Genomic DNA, 21,265 nt, shown 5'->3' with positions numbered 1-21,265 from the left:
AACACTGTTAATTTGTTTTTGTTAAATTTGTTGGTAGTAATGTAACTAAAAAATGACGTTGTAATAAACCTAAATTTAACAAAATAATTTTAATAGTGTTAATAATTAGACTTGAATTTTGAAATCGAAAATAGAGTGACTAAAATCCTAGAAATAAAAATACAATGACTTACGACATATTTTAAATTTTAATTTAATACAAAATTCAAATTGAATAAGATAAATAGGTGGATAGTTATTCATCGCTCAAAGTGTGTTTGGACAACACATGATAATTGGGTGAAAGTGCAATTAATAGGGTAGTAATTGCAATGTCTTTTAATTTTCCTAGACGTGTTTGATTAATAGAGTGTAATTACATCCTAATTTTCTGTCATGTTTGATAGTTTAAATTGTAATTACATAACCACATAATTTAAATTCTAAAGAAATATTAATTACTATTGTAAAAATTATCTATAATACTTAAGAAAACATCTCCAAACAAGTAGCAAAACCTAAAATCAAACCATTGTATACAATGCGTGAGTCAAAAAAACAAAAAAAGCATTCAACAATATAATTACCAATAAAATCAATATAAAACAAAAATCATAAGCAATTTTATTTAATTGTTCTAGCGCTCTATATTTGTTTAATTATACTTTCTCTAATGTTAAACATGTGCTCATATCTATAATCAATTGATCATTAGCCATGTATAAATAATTAATAATAAATATTATGTAATTTAATTAATTAGTAGGTCAATATGCATAAGAAATTATCTTTCATGAATAAAATTTTCAAATTATTTAAATAAAATTAGTAATTAACATATAATTATATTTTAAAAATAAAATATATATTCTAAAATTAGAATATTATTATTGTATAAACATAAAATTTTAAATTTAAATCATGTATGGACATGTTTAGAAAGTCATAGGATAATTAGATTAAGTGTAATTGTCTGTCGTTACCCATGTGATTATTCCAATTGAGAATTAAAAGTGTAATTAGTGTACTCAAATTACACCCTCAAAATATTAAAATTATTATATATAAAATTAATTTTTTGTAAAAATATTAAAATTATTATATTTAACTTTTATCCAAAGCTATCTAAAATGATATAAAATATTACATTTATAACATTAAAATTACAAAATAAATAATTTTAAAGATCATTTATTTTTATGAAACAACATGATTATATATACCTACTATTTTCATAATATAAATTGAGTACTAGAGATTCAATATTTAATTTTTCAAATTAAAAATAACTTTGTATATTAAATAATCCAAATAGAACAATTTAACTAAAAAAATTTTAATTTTTATTAATATTATGCGATTTTTGTGGGTTAAAATTCATGCATGATTTTCAAAACAGAAAACCAAATCTGGATGTTATAGGAGATGGGACAGTACAATTTGGGTTAATTTTGTGGGCTATGAAACTTCAGAGGTTATGGGCTTTCGGGGGGTGATTTTGCAAAAAGAGCCCATAATCTGAATTGGACGAAGTATCCCTCAATTGATTGTCGCCCAATTATAAAAGAAAGGTCTCATATGACACATCTAATGTTTTCTTTTTGTTTTCTATTTTTTACATTTCAATTCTAATCCTATAATTTTTTATGATTAAATTTTATTTATGATCATATCCCGAATGTCTTCCTTACATGCCACATGTCTAATTTTTTCTTTCTTAAATTTTAGTTTTGATCCTATATTCCACTCAAATTTATTTTTTAACATGAGTAGATAATGGCTACATTTTAATTCTAATTCCAATAATTTTTATGGTTAGATTTTAGTTTTAATCCCTATATTTCACTCAAATTTGAGATTTAATCTCTATACTTTAATTTTAACATAATTTTGTACTTCAATTTTATAATATCGTTAGTTAATCTAAATACTTTATTTTGATTAAAATGCTTATGTGAATTTTAAAAAATTTAACACTATTTGCCACGCCCCAAAATATAGAAAGTTAATTGAAATAATGAATTAAGAAATGACTTAGGTTTGATGGTTAAGTAGTTAGAGCACTCCATAAAGGCCTTAAGTTTAAGTCACTCCTCTCCCATTTCTTTTCTTTTTAATTTCAACAAACTAAGATAAAAACTATACCAAAATATATATTGTTAGGAGTAAAATTTTAACTAGAAATAAGCTTTAGGCCTAATTTTTACTCATATGCATCTCCCCTCTCTATACCCAAGTTCGAGTTGCCCAAATCCCCAAAATCCATATTATTTTCGGCAGCAGAGGTAAATTACCATGTAGCCCCCTAAAGTTTGAAAATCCTAGGTATTTAACCCTATTTTCCTAATTACAATTGAACTATAACTTTCTTTTCCAAACTCTATTGAATTTTTTTCTTTCTTTTTCCTTATTTCTTCTCCCTTTTTCTTTTTCATCTTCTTCTTTGCAAAATATTTTCTCTCCATTGCTGAAATTATTTTTGCTTCTCGAATCAAAGTCAATTTCCGTTTGAATTGTTTTTCTTCCGGTAGTCGATATCGCCATTGAAAGCATTTGTTTCTTTTCATCCAAGATCAGTAAGTACACCTAGTTTCAATGATCAAATCTCGTAATTCTCGTAGTAGTAAATCTTTGTTCAATGACGTAAATCTTTGTTCAATCAAATAATCTTTTGTGATTCTTGCCCAAATCTTGAGTCAATCTAGAAAACATCACTAACTTGTGTATAAATGTTGTTTGAAGGACTCATTTTAGGTGGATCGAATTAGATTTGATCGCGAGGAGCGTTGATTAGGCTCCTGGTGAAAGGTGTGTGTTCTTTTATAAGCGAATCTGGGCAAACCGTGTCTAAGAATAGAGCCACATGGACAAGCCCTCACCCGACCATTTGACCTGGAAACCCTTGGCTAGTTCGAATCTCACATGACCAAGAACCCTCCACACGGCCTACCACACAGTCGTGTCCCTCTTGTAGGTTAATTTTGTAATTTTTACACGGCCACAGTCTGTTACACGACTATGTAACCCTTCCACACAGGCTAGAGCCTCTCACACGGACTAGTCACACGGTCATGTGACCCCTGATTTATAATTTTACCCAAAATTTTATGAATTCATCAATTTAGCCCCTAAATAGTCCCCGAACTATTTTTAGTGTTCTGTCTCATTCAATTGAGTCCTTGATATTATGAATAATGTTGGAATCCATGATCTGATTAACTAAATTGTTACTATACATGCACAATATGTGATTAGTACATGTTTACTGTCATTGGTTTACTGATAAAATGTTATTGTTACTCGTACCACTGCGTTTTCGATTGCATGACCAACATGACTATTGTTACTAATAAATTGAACACATGTCATACATGGCCACTACTACTGTTAATCTGAATACATGCTAAGCATGTCTACTATTTCTCTATTGTACTATTATTAGCATGTCGTACTGCATTGCATGAGGTGAGACGATTGAAAAGAGGAAGTAATGTAGTTTATCTACAAACACTGGTGGTTTACCCACAAATTTATTGGCAGCTTTTATCTACAAACACGTTATGTATTCACAACCTACTGGCAGCGTATTAACCTGCAAACACTGGTGGTTTATCCACAAATTTACTGGCAGCTTTTATTTGCAAACCTATTGTGCATTCACAACCTACTGGCAACATATTAACTTGCAACACTGGTGGTTCATCCACAAATTGGAGTGTCCGGGTTAAAGAGTTCTAGGGAACTCTTACTGTGGAGGGTAGCGATGAGGTAGGACTTTTATTTTTTGTTAAATTGATATCACACTGCATTGACACACATAAGCATGCTCGAATGAACTGTCAATTTCTGCTATATTATATTATCATTACTGTACTGAAAACTGTTATTATGTATGCTAGGTTTATTATTCTACACTGATTTTCTTGTGATTGAACTCACACTGAGCTTCATAGATCTCCCCTTTTATTTCCATCTCTACAGATAACCCACCAAGTTAGGACGCGGACACGACATCCGGAGGGAGTCGACTCGGATTTGTTTTCCTTTTATATAATATTTTAGAGTTATAAATCAGTTTTTTATTATTCAGAGATTGTAATGTTTTATTTTTAAACTGTGGCGTAGTACTTAAGATTGGGGTTTTATAGCATACATGACATTTTATTTGATGTTAGGACGTTGAAATATGCATTATAATTAGCTATGCACGAAATATGATTTTTACTAAAACTAGGTTAATTATCACTTTTCCGTTGCTAAAATTATAATTAAAATTTTGACTAATAAATAGGTTAGGAGTTAGCTAAGTTTTTAAAAGTAATCACTATTACATAGGATAGTTAATCTAAATCGATTTTTGACTACTTATGGGTTGTTCTAAAAATAGACTAAGTTTTCTTCTAAAAAAATGTTTTAATGTGACTATTTTAAAACTCTGATAGCTTATTGGCCATCTTGGTGGCCAATATAATCTTCCAAAATTCGGGCCTAACTTCTAGGTCAGGTTGGGGAGGTTACATTTGGTGGTATCAAAGCCTAGGTTTTCTAAACACAGACTGTGGAAATTTGATTGAGTCTGCATGCATGTATTAAAAGGGTATTTTGGAAAAAAACCATGCCACAAGTTTTTGAAAAATTTATTTTCTACAGGAAATTAAATCCGAGACTCCAGTGTCGGTCCTACTTTAGTTACTTTACCTTTGAAAAGTTCAAAGATCAACTGTAATCTTTAGACTGGAGATACTCAGGAAATAGCTAATGCTTGAACTTTTGTTTGAAAATTGTAGATATACTCTAGATTTAAAATTCTTGTAAGATCATAACGAACACTTAAGGTAGATGTGGTAGGGGTAGGCTACATAGGTTGCACCTGTAGAGTCGCTCACTGTTTAGGGAGAAAACTTGATCATTGAGGAGGAGTACGTTGAGAATTCTACCGCCAATTGTGGTGGAAGCTATGAGAACAACGACGACGAGGTGACATAGGCGATGCTGAGGGTGTTACAAAAGGTTGTTGGAGCCCAAACTAGATCGGGGAGCTGTAGATTTATTGCGGAGAGGCTCCAATCGAATGGGACCGAAACATTCAAAGGCGTTGCTAGAACGACTCCTACTATGACAAAATACTGGATGAAGTCGACGGAAAAAATTCTGGAGAATCTAAATTGTACTCCAGAGAAAAAGTTGAAGATGATCTCAACTTTATTAAATTTATAATAATATAATTATACTTAATTCTAACTTTATACTATTTGTTTGTTCATGTGGTGTTAAAAATAATCAATTGAAACAAAATATTTTTTGTAGAGTGAAAAAGTATAATATATATTTTATAATGATAATCTCACATATTTTTGATATATCATAATATTTTTACATGACTCCGTTTTGTGTTCTTTTATCATATAACTTATCCCCAATATTTCACGAAGAAATGATTTAAAATAATAAAATATTACTCATTGAAAAAATTAAATTATTTAAATTATAATAAAATGTAATTGAAGATGAATATAAAGTGTTAATTCATATTTCTTGAAATTTATCTATTTTAATTTTTATTTAATTAATTTTAATATAATAATATTTAATGTTTATGGGGAGTGGAGACCGTTGCAATTAGTCTTGGTTTAAATAAGAAATATTTAAATTTATAAAATATTGATTATTTTATTGATAAAATTGAATAGTTTAAACTATAATTAAAATGTAATTGAAATGCTAATAACTGATACGTATAAGACAACTTTTCAAAGGTTTTAAATTCTGTTTTGATCAGACGAATTCATTAACTGTTGACAAAAGCAGGCCAATGACAAATCTAACATATTTCGAGAGAAAATAATAAAGTTACAGACTATTTAATAATGTTAAATTGTTTGTGAGGTATTAGACTAGGTTTAGCCTCTCCCAAGTTATTTTTTATAAATAAAAAAAGGTATTTGTGCTTAATCACTAATTAATTGTTATAAGGGCTGTTGAATAAAATTAATTTGTTTAATTATTTTTTATTAAGGATAAAATTATGAAGTTGCCCTATGAATAAACTTGTTCAAGTGGATTAAGAGTTGTTAGATATCATTATATTTTAATTATTAATTATTTTTAGTTTAATGTTATGATAAAATTAAGAGGTTAATTATCCCATTAATGATTGTTTATTATGATTTTATCTAAATAATTAAGCGTTATAAGAGTTATTTTCCTTCTTAAATTATTATTGTTTTTAATAGAGACGTTAATCATCACATTAATCACTAATTACCTAAAGTGTCTTTAATTATTCATATTAATCTATGATAAATACATCATTATTAAGATTTTATCTAAAAATATTATTTAAATTTAAATTTAATTCGTTTTATTATTATGATTTTATATAAATATTATTTTTAAATATTAATCCTGTAATATAGTACACCATAAAATTTTTTCAAACTCGTACTTTTATATGTATTATAAATTATAGATAAAAAAGATTTTGCAAGCAAATTGGAAGTGAATCCTAAATTAACTCACAAGTAGGTATACTTACCAAACCCTTCTAAATATATCATGTAAAATTAAATTAATGTTATTAAAATTAAACTTATGATACTTATATTTAGAGATAAATTTAGACATCAAATAAATTTGAACTCAATGTATAAATAAATTATTTTGGATAGTTATTTTAAAAATAATAACTTTTTTTATATCGGATTGAACTCCTTTAAATACATAATTAAATGTACTTATAATTGTAAACTTGTGTAGGCCAAACTTCTACTATGTACAATGTAAATTCTTTTTATGTTGTGTATTCTTGGTACAAACTCTTTTTTGCTGCCGAATGAAACACATAGTATAGGAGTTAGTACATGTATTTTGCATGCTTTTTTTTTTATAGAACGTAGTAGCTAAAAATAAGTGGTCATCCAAATTATGAAGTGGACCCATGATGTCAACCTCTTAGGGGTAGAGAATCATGGGTGAGCAAATTAAAGGAAGGCTAACATGGTTGCTAGGCTAGCTCTAGAAGATTACAAGTTCAAAAAAAAATTATATGATAGAAAAATGGTTTGGGCTGTTTCTCAAGGGGACATGTAATGGCAAGTTGAGAAATAAAGAAGCAGGATACAGTTGAACAAATCATAGCAACCAACCCTACTCTATATGCGTATATTATAAGTTAAAAGGGAGTGGTTGCCAAAAAGAGTAGCCATGTGAGAAGCATGATGCTGTAGAATAATGCTGCCACTCTTCTATTTTACTATAAATGGGATGGCAACTTGATTCGTTAGCTTATTATACTCCCAATATGCTTTGCAAGTATCTAACCTACAGGTTCTCATTTTTCTAATGAAAAAGATCGATGTGCTGATGGGATGACTACAAGAGTTGCAATGAGGTGCGAGAGTGGACTATATATAAATAACAAGAGTTAAAAGGTAGAAGACAGGAGTAGGTAAAAGTATCCAAGAGACTTTTGTAGCAAGAGGTAAATTGTATTCTGTTTTTTTTTATTAAAGAAATATACAAATTAATCATTATACATTAGATCAAAAATTAAATTGGTTCTTTTACTAAAAATTTTATCCTTTTATACGGTTAAAAATTGGTCTCCATTTGTCAACATGAGATATGTGTGATACGTTACAAGTAATTATCTGGTTATTTCATTAACTACGTAAACTTTTAATGATAAAAATATGTGAAAATTTTAATATAATGTACAAAATAAAATGCATGTTGTGTATGTCGAGTAGTTTGCTGTACTTATTGTGCGAAAATGAGGCTTTGTGCTAGCACTCACCATTTGGGTGACTTTTGAGGATATAAATTTATGATTTTTTTTTTTTTTTACTTTATAAGAGACTAGACTACATATACATCTTTTTTCTATGTAGTTTGGCATACATTGAAGGAAACTGTAAGTCTCTTCGGTAAAGAAGTTGAGTTTTGTGAATGAAAGGATACTAAAACGAGAAATGATTGTATGAAATAGTGATATTATCATTTTTTAATAGTTTAATGTTATATCGGATTTTCATTTGTATTTAATTTTTTGATGATGAAAATACTGAAATTCGAATGAAAATACATTGTAACATTAAATTGTTGAAAAAGAATACAGATAACTTGGCATCAATATTTTTATTTAAGAGTTTTATTTGATTTGATTTTAAATTTAATTGGTTTCAATTTAATTATGAAATATTAGAGAATCTCAAAAAAAAAATCTCCTTAACAAATGGCAATGAATTATTGTTTTAGATGGAAAAGAAGTCAAATAGTGATCCTCCCCCTTTTTTAATGTAGCACACTTGCAATTAACCAGATTTGACCTCACACAAGTTGATTAGAGAATGGAAATTATAAGGGTGAATCTGTTGAGATAGGACCACACAAAAACCTATTCAATTTAGTACATTGAATTATTGAAGCCAAAATTCAAAATGCAGTGATTTATGTGCTACAGCTTTTTTTATTTGGAATGGAAGAAGATAATGCTTTATAGGGAGATCTTCTAACTCTTCTTTTTTCCCACAAGAGGGCAATTGAAGATATTTCGTTGGGCCACCGGGATGTGTTTCAGCTTATTACACTATAGAATATATCCACTATCTACACACAGAATGAAGTTTAAAAGATGCTAAAATTATCTTATTCTAAACCATTAAATCTATTATCCAACTCCAACTTGCGATACTCGATGTTGATCTTAAAAATTCACGCTATAGGTTAAAATAACAAAGATCCTCCAAAAATGATAAAATCATATCATTTGATTTATTAATGGTTAGTATAGTTTAATAAGAATATCTATTTAGTTGAAATATGAAAATGAGATAGATTGATAATATCTTCCCTAATGACAAACAAATTGCCTTTATGATTATAATTTCCGTCAATTACAAATAGGGATGTATCTAGGGTGTGGGGTGATTGCCCTTTTAGAATTTTGAATTTTATATAAATTATCATGTAACATTCGCTTCCTTTGATCAAATTGTATTTCATATAATTCGCCTCCTTAAGCTATAAGGTTATATTTTATATTAACAAACTATTTTTCAGTTTTTAATTATACAACTTTAATAATAATCAAATATTAATGTATGATGAACCTTAAAAGACTAAACGTAGAGGCTCAATATGGATTTTTAAAGTCAAATTCTAGAATTATTCATCAAGTATTTATTTTCTTCTTAATAGAATTATTCGTCTTGTGCTAACTCTTCCCGTGTCTACTGCAACAACCGAACGATTATTTTCAGCCATGAAAATTGTGAAGACAATGCTTTGCAATAGAATGGAGGATGATTTTCTTTCAACTTACTTGGTGGCATACATCGAAAAAGAGACAGCTTGAGAATTTTCAACAGATTCTATCATTGAAGAGTTCGATCTTATGAAAGAGCGGATGGTGCAATTTAGGATGCCTAGTATTGAGAAATAGGACTAAGGTCAAGTTTTTTTAATTTAATTTTTGAAATTATAATAATATTTATGAAATTTTTAGTATAATATTAGTTATTCTTTTTTGCATATTGGAAAGGAATATTTAATAGTATATAGTATGAATTTTTTTCCTTTTAATTTTTTTTATAGCTAAATCATTTGTGCTTTTTTTAAAACATTAAATTGATAAAATCTGAAAAGAATTGACACTTTTTTACGTTAAAAATAAACTTACCCCTTAAAATAAAATTATAGATTCATCCTGATTACAAAGGTTGACAACATCAAATGGAGGTGAAACCATGAAATTCCAAAAGAAGGAAGTCCCTAACCAAATATATAAAAACATGGTGGGACTACATTATTCTTTGCTTCTTTATCAAGCTTCCCTCAGTTCCACGCTATCATCTTCCTAAAACCAAATCTAATTTGATTGTAAACCAAGTTAGAAATTTCTATTGAAATAAAAATATGTATTTTTAGATATTAAAGAATAATTTTATTATTTAAAAAAAAGTTAATCAAGTCTTAATTGATTGACATTAATATTTTATTAGTTGAAGAGGACGTAAATTCAATTATGCTAAAGCACAATTATCTTCCTATTTAGAGTTAAAGAGAGGTAAATGAACTCGGTCAAATATGTAATGTTGTACGTAAATTTTAATTTTGTATAATTTTATATTCACAACTAAAACCATTATCCATATAGCACCACCTAACGTTCATATATTATATACGTAAAAATAATGTTTATATAATATAAAATAAACCGATAAATTTATTTAAATGAATTAAACTAAATTTGATGTAAAGAATTAAAGATGTGGTTATTGCTTGGTTTGAGGTTAACAAATAATGTGGATGTGAAGTTTAAAATAAAATAAAATTTAAAATGAAGAACAAATTAGAATTAGTTTTAATTATATAGCAGTATTATTGAAGATGTTGAAGTAGAGATAACAAAACCCTTTTTTTGCCCTTCTTTATTTGTTAATTCTTATTAAGCAATGAAGAAATAAATTTACTAAAAATAAATAAATATCAGATTCTAAATTTACTACTGCTAATTTAGGTTAATTAGGCAGCTGAAGTCAGCACACTGCAAATGAACGGCTGTTGTTCTTCCTCACCCTTACTATTATTATCAAAATCATGAGGTAGCCATGTAGTATCTACACACGTCAGCATCTGGGCCCTCTTGGCTTGTAGGTCCCAGTCAGTGGACCCCACCACATACAGCATAAGCCCAGCGCAACACACCTGGGCCGAAAGTAGGCCCAACCATATCCCAGAAAATCCGACTCCGACATAGAATCCGAGTCCGACCGCAACGGGCATGCCCACCAAGTAAAATGCCCCGAGGTTCACGTTAGCTGCGGTGGAAGGACGTGCACTCCCTCTGAGGACCCCACATCCCACTGTTTGCGGGCAGTTCCCCAGCTCGCATAACCCTAGGATAGGTAGTGCAATGGATGTCAGCCGTAGGATCTCAGGATCAGATGTGAACATCCTGGCCCACTTATTTCTCATCCCTGATGCAAACGTCGACGCTGATAAGCCCATCATGGCTGATACGAAAACCGCCACCACAGCCAATAATCTCGCTTTATAAGGACGGTTTGCCCCTAATTCGTTTCCGACACGAGTCGAAACCGCGAAACCCAACGAAGAAGGGAAAACGTACAACAACGACGTCGTTTGAATCAATATCCCCATTGAAGCGACCGGCGCCTTCGGGTTCACCAAAAGCCCACACATCACGATCATGATCTCGTACCACCACCACTCCAAACAAACAGAAACACAGCTTGGCGCGGCTAGCTTGAGCAGCGGCTTCCAGCCGGTTAAACACTCCAAAGTGGGTTTTTCCCACGTGGGATGGTGGAGGCCCGAGGTCCAAATGTAAACAACCAGGGAGACGAGAACGAAGAAGTTGGAGATGGAAGCAGAAGCGGCTACCCCGGCGACGCCCAAGTTGAAATGGGAGACGAGTAAGAAGCTGATGGGTAAATGGAGAATGGTGGCGGCGAGGGTTGCTAAAGTGAGCGGGTGGGTGATGCCTTGAGCGCGAAGGTAAATGCGTATTGGGTGAATGAAAGAATTGGTGAAGAGGTCAAGTAGGGAAAACAGTAAGTACCTTTGGCCGATGCGGGTGATATTAGGATCTTGACGAAGATAAACCATAATGTTGAACATGTTTATCCAAAGAAAGGATATCAATATGGAAACGAATAAGAGGAAAATAACGTAGCGGTGAAGGGTTAAAGATAAAAGTTTATGTCTTTGAGCTCCAAAGGCTTGTGAACACAGTGGCTCCATACCTAAAGCAAGGCCGGAAAGGACAGAGTAGCCGGTGACGTTAGCAAAGGCTATAGCTAATGAACCGGCAGCCAGTTGGATATCGCCGAGATGGCCAAGGAAGAGCATGGAAATGATGGAACGAGAATAGAGAATGAGACCAGTCAAGGCTAAGGGGAAGGCTAGATTGAAGAGTGATTTAGCTTCAGTTATGATGTCAGAGATCGAAGGGCATAGGTGATGGGCTCCATGGTCATGGTGATGCCTATGCTTTCCAGGGTGGAAATAAAGGTGGGTTTGAGAAGAGTTCTGAGTAGAAGTAAGGATGGAAGCGGTGGTGGTTTGGTTACACATGATGAGGATGATGATAAGAGGGAAGAGGGAATCAAAGAATCAAACCAAATCCTGTTTGTTGTTTTCCGTTTCAGATACTCTCGTAAGGATCACTCTTTTATTTTCTCTCTTAGTTTGTATGGATGCTAAGTTTCCTCTTAAGGATAGACAGATTGGTTTGATTTTCAGCAATATTAATAGAGAAGTTGAGGTGGTGTTTTTATTTTTTTTTACTCTTCTTTTTTGTCTCCTATACAATAGTATACATGCAGTAGGCAGTATATATGTATATTATATATGTAGTGTGTGTGGTTTGTAGTTGTTTGATAAAGGGTTCAATTTCCGATAAGTGAAATGGAGTTTTTCACGAGAGGTTGTTGGAGGTGTGACTTTTTAATAATTTCTGGCCTCCTCGTCCGGCAGCTTACTTCTGCACTGCTATCACTTTTTTTTTTTTTCTATTTTCTATACCATTTTGTTGTTTACTTTTTTTAGTAATTGATATACTTAAATATGTCTGGAATTTTATTTTATTTAATAAGGGCAAAAAGGAATTATTATAATACAATATTATACAGATCAATGTAAAAATAATAATTAATGTAGTTATTTTATTATTAAAAATAATATGTTAATTAACATGTGATCTTAACTCTTTTACTGTTTGATTTATCCTGATATCAATCTCATTTTAATCAAACTATATTCTTTTGATAAACCCATTTCAGAATTGATTAAAATAGAAAATTGACTTAAAGAGAGAAATAATTTTTTTAAATACTGTGACTCAAATAAAATTACATTGAAATTTGAATGTGTATCTAAATAGTTTCCTAAATAAATAAAAACACAACAACTTTCGAAGCTCACAAAAATAAAAATAAAAAAATTTGGAGATTCCTACATTTTCTACTGATTAATACAGTAGTAATGCTATGCCATAAAGTACTTTAGCACACTTGTTAGCAAAACAAAATTTTCAGTAATTAGCCAAAAAGAAAGGTTCATTACTCAACAAAGAAAAAAAGTGAGTAAAAATGTAAAGAAATAATCAGTGTGAAAAGAAAAAAAAACTAGAACCAGAGGGATGATAATGACACGTGACAGGTCACACGTGCAGTTAAGAAGTTGCTTTTGTCCTTTAGGATTTCATTCTTCGTTTTTTACTTGTGGCAGTCCTTGAAGGACGGTGCAGAAGAGACAGAGTCGAGCAGAGCAGGCCAGGCCAGGCCAGGCTAAGAGAGAGAGAGAGGGAGAGAGAGATCGAAGAAGACGAAGACTGAAGACCCTGAAAGGACTGATATTGGATTGGACGACTGAAAGTTCGCTTTGCCCAACCATTTGGGACACCACAAGCCCAGGTCCCTACCCTACCTCTCGCATCAGCTAAAACAAACTTGGATTCATTTCACTACCACAACTGCTGTTGCTGGCTTTTCTCCCCACCACGCCATTTCTCGTCCCCACAAACGATGAGAAATTACGCATATTTCTGGGTGAAACGAAACACCGTAATACATATATACATGATATCTAGTAAGTAGTACAAAAGTAATTATAAACTGCATGCAGCCACATTCTTCCTTGATTTTGTTTCATTCATGTTTTCTCTCTCATTTTATGTCCCTTTCTATGTTGAGTTGGGTGAAATGGAGTGATGTGTCGTGTTGTGTTAAGGAAAAGGAAAACAAGCTTTTATAGTGAATACTTATGACCCACATATTTGGCTGCACCCTCCCACCTTCCCTTTCTTCCTTTCCCCATCTGACACTCTCTGTCACTGGCTGGCCTTCTACTTCCTGCACCATTTCTCGTGTTTCTATAACGGGAGCGCCCTCTGCTGTAAGGTCCCTTTTTTTGTGGGCTCCTTTCCCCTGCAAAAAAGATTTCTACTCTTTTTTTTTTTGTTTTTTTTTTCTCTCTAGAATCCCTGCTCCATGCTGCTTCGTTTTGGACCATTTGATTTCATTCCCCTTTTGGGGTAAGAATAAGATAATCATCCATCCCTTCTTTATTTCTACTTGTATATATATCATCCCTGACCAGTATTAGTTAACTGAGGCCAAGACTCTTCTACAAATGACAGATCAATTAAGGAAAAAAGAAGTTTTGTTAAACAATGAGCAATTAGCTATAGTTAATTAATATACAGGAACTTGTTCTGTCAATGATGGAATAACTTAGATGAGACTATGCATAAACTTTTTAACTTGTCATGGTTTCACTTGCATGCATGCAGGCACATGGAAAACAATGTCGAAGGTACTTTATTAGGCATATATTCCGATTTCCTCGTATATATTTCAATTTGAACGTCTTTTGTGGATGGTACTTGAAAGCTTATCTTACCCTAACTTTCCTTTTCGCTTGCAAGCTTTTTCAGGTGTGGGTTTGAGCTGGTGCCTTATAAAAATGCATGGGTCATCAAAAAAGAACAGGAAAAGCAAGAACCAAGTTGTAAGAGAAGAGACCCACACGTATGTCATATCCTATCCCACGTGGGGCGCATCTCTGCACATGGTTTGTGAGACATTATTCTTGTCTTAATTATTCCACTTTCCTTTCCCATTTTCAAATCCAACTTCTTCTCCATGCCTTTGATTTCTCCTTTTTCAGCAGCACACACAATATACGCAGCAAAATATGATATTTGATTTGGTTTGATCTTAAATAGGTTATTTTATTTAGTAATTGGAGATCATACACTTTTGAGTGCGACTACTTTAGCCACAATGTTTGACTTACTTATTGGTCTTCTATACTCAACACGCTGGGAAGAAAACAACAAGCAAATTGGTTAATGGGGTTGCTTTGATTAGATTTAGACACTTCAAAGGAATTGTAGTCGTCAACATGTTCATGTTCCACAAAAATGAACCAACACTTATTATTATTCTTAAATGTTTAGGTTCCTTGATTGATGCAGAAATGATTGAAGATGTAATTGGTGATCAATGGCTATTTACTTATAGAATTCAATTGGATTCAAGCTTCTAGTGGAGCAAGTAGTAGACCTTTATTTAGACGGCTCTCTTTGGACGTAGTGTACACATGTGTAGTGCAATGTTGCAAGCCACGAATCAAAGTCCATAACGAATGCACACAGAGTGTCTCATAGAGGTCAACTGATTAAATGGGGCTCATTTGACCCATTTGAACTAACCCGATTCGTGGAACACATGGAAAAGTCCATCTACTTGAAGCGTTAGTGACCTAGTGAAACATTCCAGTAAAACTAGAGTTACCAGGGTCATTATTGTAAATCCTAACGTATAAAGATGTATAGAGTTTAAATCCCTTAGACTCTTATATTGTAGATAGGCACTAATCTTAGCCGTTGATGTAATTCAATCTGTACCGTTAGGTCTGGAGGAGTTCAACTATAAATAGAGGCATTACCTCTCATTTGTAATTATTCTATTGATAGTTAAAGAATATATTTGAGAGTATTTACTCAAATACATTGTGTGCATTATTTTACTGTGGCTTTTATGTTCAATTCAAGTTTCTTTCTCTTTTGAATTGCTTCTATTTTACTTTTGGTGCCATAAAGTATTTTCAAGAGAATTTTCACTTTTCGAGAGTTATTTTCAAGAGAATTTTCACTTTTCGAGAGTTAGGTTAACTTAGGCGGATTTGAAACAAAGAAATCATGCGGTTTGCCAGACTTAAGTTCTAATCTCATGAAACAAGTATGTCCTTATTATGTGTGCGTGTGTTAAGTGTACGATGAGGGAGATTTCATGTAAGTGATATTAATTATTTAGAGTGAATGATTAAATATTAAAATAAAAGTAAGAAATTGTGGAAGGTGGGGTCGGGAATGACATAGTTGAAGTTGAATAAGTGAGGCAAATCTATGTTTTCGCGTTGAGAAACACAATGATTCAACCTTGTCTCCTACTCGGTCACTTGGTGCAAAGCAGCACGGGTCCAGGGCCACCACCACCCAATCCCCTTATTACTTTATGTATATATACAAATGGAAGGAACATGTTTAGGCAATAATAATAGTAAGCATAGCTAAGACTTTTCATGCTATCACCCATTCATTGCATGTGATATTCACTAATTGCATATAAATCAATATATTTCTTTGATATATATGATTCTTTTATTGTTCCTTTGTGTCAATGTTGAGAATAAGTTGTGAATTAGACATTATATAGCAAATACGATTATAGGGTGTGTTTGAAATATGATGTCATTCATTGCTCTCTTTTATTTTCTATTATCATATTTTGTGGGGTTATTTCGATTAATTAAATTAACTACAATTCAAACCAAAATTAATTAAGAATAAATTAATCCAATTAAAATGATTTTGATTAATTTATTTTGTTTTTTTTAACGAAACAACCTATTTTATAAGATAAGAAACAAAATATTAAAATCAACTACAATGCAACTTAGAGGTTGATGCTACCTTTGTTATTTTATCTGCACCTCTTTGAATTGGATCTCTTGAGCTTTCGTGTAACAACTCGTTTCCAGTGAAATCGAAACAGTGGTTTCGGGGCCACAAATTTGAAGTCAAAAAATTTATTTTAATATCTACAGCATGATAATATGATAGTATAAAAATTTCGTTAAGAAATTTTTCCGGTTGTATACTCAATTTGTGAAAAAGGACTAAATCGCGTAAAATGCGAAAGTTTTCTTCTATTAGCTAAAGATATTAAATAGCTATAGAATTTTAAAGTGGAGGTCTTTATATGGTAATTAGACCAGTAATTGAGTTAGTGGATGTGCATGCTTGGTAATTATGAAAAATTTAAAGTTAGGTAAGGGTAAAATGGCAATTAAGTAATTAAAGGTTAAATTAATTAAAGAAAAGCTATCATCTTCCCCATTTTTCTTCACCATAGCCGAAATTTACCCTAAGAGAGGAGAAGAGATTTTGTTCAAGCTTTTCCTTTGCATGTAAGTGAAAACCTATCCCGTTTTTAATAATTTTTATGTTTTCGGGATCGTTATAGCTTAACCTAGCTAACTAGGGGACTAATTTGCAAAATGATTGAAAGTATAAGGTTTTGTCACGAGAGCATTTGAGTTGTTTGTGAAGTTTAATGGAAGAAAATGAATCCTTATTGTGAGTTAAACACTTTTTGTTAAGTGATATTTTTATGAAATTGTAAACTAGGGATTAAATTGTGAAATATGAAATTTGTATGGTAAATGTGTGAAATTCTGAAATGTATGGACTGCCATGAGTATATATAATATTCGGCTAGGCTTAGGTGTGAATGAAATTGCATGAATTTCATTTTACGAGCCTAGGGACTAAATTGTAAAAAAGTTAAAAGTATAGGGGTAAAATAATAATTTTTCCATAACATGGTTTTTGGATTAAATTGTATGGAATGAGGTTTAAATTAATTAAATTTGATTGTATAGATCAAGAAAAGCAACATTCGAAATTAAATCAGGGAAAAGACAAAGTAGTGGACTTACCGATCGTTTTACCTCCGTACTAATTCGAGGTAAGTTCGTATGTTAATAAGTATAAAATTATATGTGCTTTAAATGCTTTATTATTATATTTTTGATGATACGACTTCACGAAAATATTCGATGAAGTTTCGGAGACGTATGGATCCTGGTTGAACCTTAGGAATAGATAGAAACAAATGACATGTCATTAGGGGTTACCGTATTTTGGGTGTTGGTCTCGTACGTCCTACCGGTGGCTGAGTTTTTGGCATGTGTTGCGGTTACTTTACAGCTTGTGAGAGCAGCACCGTGTAGCTACGTCTTGACTGACAGCTTGTGTGAGCAGACCTAGTTATGGCTCAAGAGAGAGCATTGATACGAGATATGAGATAGTGGTGGTTTTGACCACGTATTGACACTTAGTGTGAGAGATACCTGTGTATCCGATATTATTCCAAATGGTTCAACGAGCACAGTGTTGTTACAAGGATTATACGAGTTTGATACGAACTACTACATGTATTTTGTGAAATACGGGAAGTGATATACATTTGACATATGAATTCATGGCTAACATGACTATGGATTATGTGTTAGGCTTTTGGGCCGAATGGAGTTGAATTATGTCTTAATTTTACTTACCTAAATTGTGGTTGATTGGTAAGTTGTATTTTTAGTTATACGAACTTACTAAGCTTAACTGGTTACTCTGTTTATTTTTTCGTGTTTTACAGTGTATCGAAAGCTCGTTCGGATTGGAAGTTGTTGGAGATCTCATCACACTATCAAACGCTTGTTTTGGTACTTTTGACAATATATATTTTGATTAAATGGCATGTATAGGTCATTTTGGCTAATGGTAGCCTATATGTTTTGGTCATGTATTTAGCCATTTGATTTAGCTTGTTTTGGTATATTTTGTTATGTATATATATGTAATTGGCCTTATGTTATGTGGTGTATGGTTGCTATGTGAATGCCTTGTTGTGAAATGGTATTTAGGGTACCAAATGGTTGAAATTGAGATGTGGTATGCATGCTAAGTTTTAGGCACAATGTCTCAAATATATGTTTGACCATTTAGGTATATTTTGGAAGCATATTTTGACATGTTATAAATGGTCTTTTGAATTACCTATGAGAATCATGATTGTATGTGATATTATAACATGTTATGAACTTGATATTGGTTGGTTTTGAACGTCTAATTATGCCATGGTTATACGCAAATTGTCAAGTTTAGGTTGGTACCAAGTTGGGTGAGAAATATGGCTTGGAAAATGGCCTATTTTTGTCCACACGGGCAGAGACACTGGCATGTGTCTCAGTCGTGTGTGACACACGGCCGTGTGTCCCCTGATACTTCTATAGAAAACAAGTCAGTAGGTTCACACGGCCTAGCACACGGGCGTGTGGCTTGGCCATGTGGCACAAGTCAGTATACCCTCCAACTTTCACACGGCCTAGCACACGGCTTGACATACGGGAGTGTGAGGCCATTTCGAAGGGTACACGGCCTGGAACACGGGCGTGTGGGTTGGCCGTGTAACCTAAGTCAGTGAGTTACACAGGGTCGGACACGGGCTGGGAAACGACCGTGTGTCCCAATTTCGAACGCCCACACGGCCTGAGACATGGGCATGTCTCTTGGCCGTGTGAAACACATAGCCTGGCCACACGGGCGTGTGTTCCCTACACTTTGAAATATTTCAATATTTTTCTAAAAATTCCTTAAGTACTCGGTTTAGTCCCGAACCACTTTTAATGTCTTTTTGGGACCTCGAGGGTTCGTATTAGGGACTATATGAATGAATTTGAATGATTTTTAAATTGAATGAGAAATGAATTCGAATTGTTTGATTGTTTGATTTATAAGTTCGGTAATGCTCTGAAATCGTGTTCCGACGTCGGATACAGGTTAGGGGTGCTACATTTCGTATTCACATTGTATGAGTTTTGTAACCACCCTTTGAATATATCTATATTTATTAATATTTAATTTTTTTTATTAAGTAAATTGTAGGTGTGTGGGGATAAAATAAATTTATGTGAAATGAATGAAAGCTTTAAAGCTTGTATCAATATCACTTTCTTTAAGGTTCTATTCGCCCCCATCATGTGCAAAAGAGTTACTGGCAAATAAATCTCGAGGATACAATGAAGCCCAATGACTATCGACGTTTTGCACTGACGGTAACAATCCACTGAGTATTGAGCTAAACATAACAATAATATCAATTTCTATAAATAATTTCCGCAATAATTCTTTATAAAGCAATCTAGGAATATAAAAGATGATGAAAGAATATAAAGAAACTTTTGATTTTTTTGCAGTGTGTCCTGAAAATGAAATTTTACTCCTATTTATAGGAGGTCTCGTGTCTCTTCATTGGGATATAATTACACAAATGGGTAGTCATATCTTTAGCCATAAACATAATTATTCAATAGATATCTACTTGAATAATTATTACCCTTTATTTTAATTAAGTGACATAACTTTTGGTAACTTATAACTTTTTATTTATAACTATTGGAATACTATATATATTTTGAAAATGTTCTAACATAAATGCCACATTTCAACCAAATCGCTATTCAACGGAGAATTTACTAAAAGTTGATCATTTTATAAAACAGTAGATGTTATTTTTAAAGCAAATTTGTCTTTCAATATACAAGTTTAAAAATATTTATATATAGTGGGATTCAAACCAAAAATATTATGATTTTAATAATTTTATTTTACTATTTTAACTAAAATAATATTTAAGTATTATATCAATTCCTTTTAAAATTATTACATAAAATTGTAATTTACATTGTGAGTGAACTATTATCTAATCTAATTCGAAGTGTGTAACGAAACAAAATTAACAATTCTTTAATTTTTTAAATAGATAATCCTATATATCCAACTAAATTATGAAAATAAATCAAAAGCAAAAGAGAATAAAGATTATAAGAGCTATCAATTATCAAATTAATGCATATTAAAAATCTAAAATAAATAACAAAAAGTATAAAAGCTTAACATGATTTGTTATACCTTCCCCACCTTGGGACACATGGTAGCAGGTAGTTATCAGAAGTTCAACCTTTTGCCTCGATCACCCAGTCAAGCGGGAGGTACTTGCTCAATGAGACTAATTACTTATTCTTTCGATCACCTGATCTTTTGTTAAGAATGTGATCATTTTGATCACCAAAACTTACATGTATTTAACGATTTCGTACCACAACTCAAGGAGAATGACAATGCATGCCATCCAATAATTATGACCTGATAGTGGATCCGTCACATTAATTTCACCCAACATGAAACTTTGCCTATAAATATCCTCCAAGATGATGGAGTAGGGATCTATTGTCTAAGCATACTAGTCTACACTCTATCATTCTACTTCCAACTCACACTTCCACTATTTTCATTCTCTATACTCTCTGGTTCTCTGTCCAGATAGGATGAACTAACCTCCATCAACACCTCCATTTCCTCCTTTGTTTCTCTTCTTTATTAAATTTCACACATCAACACAATTAAATTTAATTGATAACTAAAATAACACTCAAATATCAAATTTTGATTATTTCAATATAACTTAATTTCATTAATGCAACAAATAAATCTATAATTAAATATTTTTTTAAATCAGAATTAAATTTCGATCGATTAATTCGATTAAAACCAAATAGCACCACCAATATTTTGGAGTGAAAGATTTGAGAACCCTGATGTTTATTTATCCGGTGGAAACAAACATGGATATGAACA

General features: G+C 32.0%; 1 protein-coding gene across 1 annotated transcript; it reads right to left on the bottom strand.

Annotated features, from left to right (window-relative positions):
- Positions 1-10,377: 10,377 nt before the first annotated feature.
- On the bottom strand, positions 10,378-12,414 carry LOC105774696 (protein DETOXIFICATION 51). The gene has a single exon (XM_012597254.2). The coding sequence runs from the start codon at positions 12,076-12,078 to the stop codon at positions 10,504-10,506; it is 1,575 nt and encodes a 524-aa protein (XP_012452708.1). The 5' UTR covers positions 12,079-12,414; the 3' UTR covers positions 10,378-10,503.
- Between the last annotated feature and the right edge of the window lie 8,851 nt (positions 12,415-21,265).

The sequence above is a fragment of the Gossypium raimondii genome, chromosome 6, assembly GCF_025698545.1.
Source record: "Gossypium raimondii isolate GPD5lz chromosome 6, ASM2569854v1, whole genome shotgun sequence".
Lineage (NCBI taxonomy): Eukaryota > Viridiplantae > Streptophyta > Magnoliopsida > Malvales > Malvaceae > Gossypium > Gossypium raimondii.
This window is presented reverse-complemented; position numbering and strand designations above follow the sequence as displayed.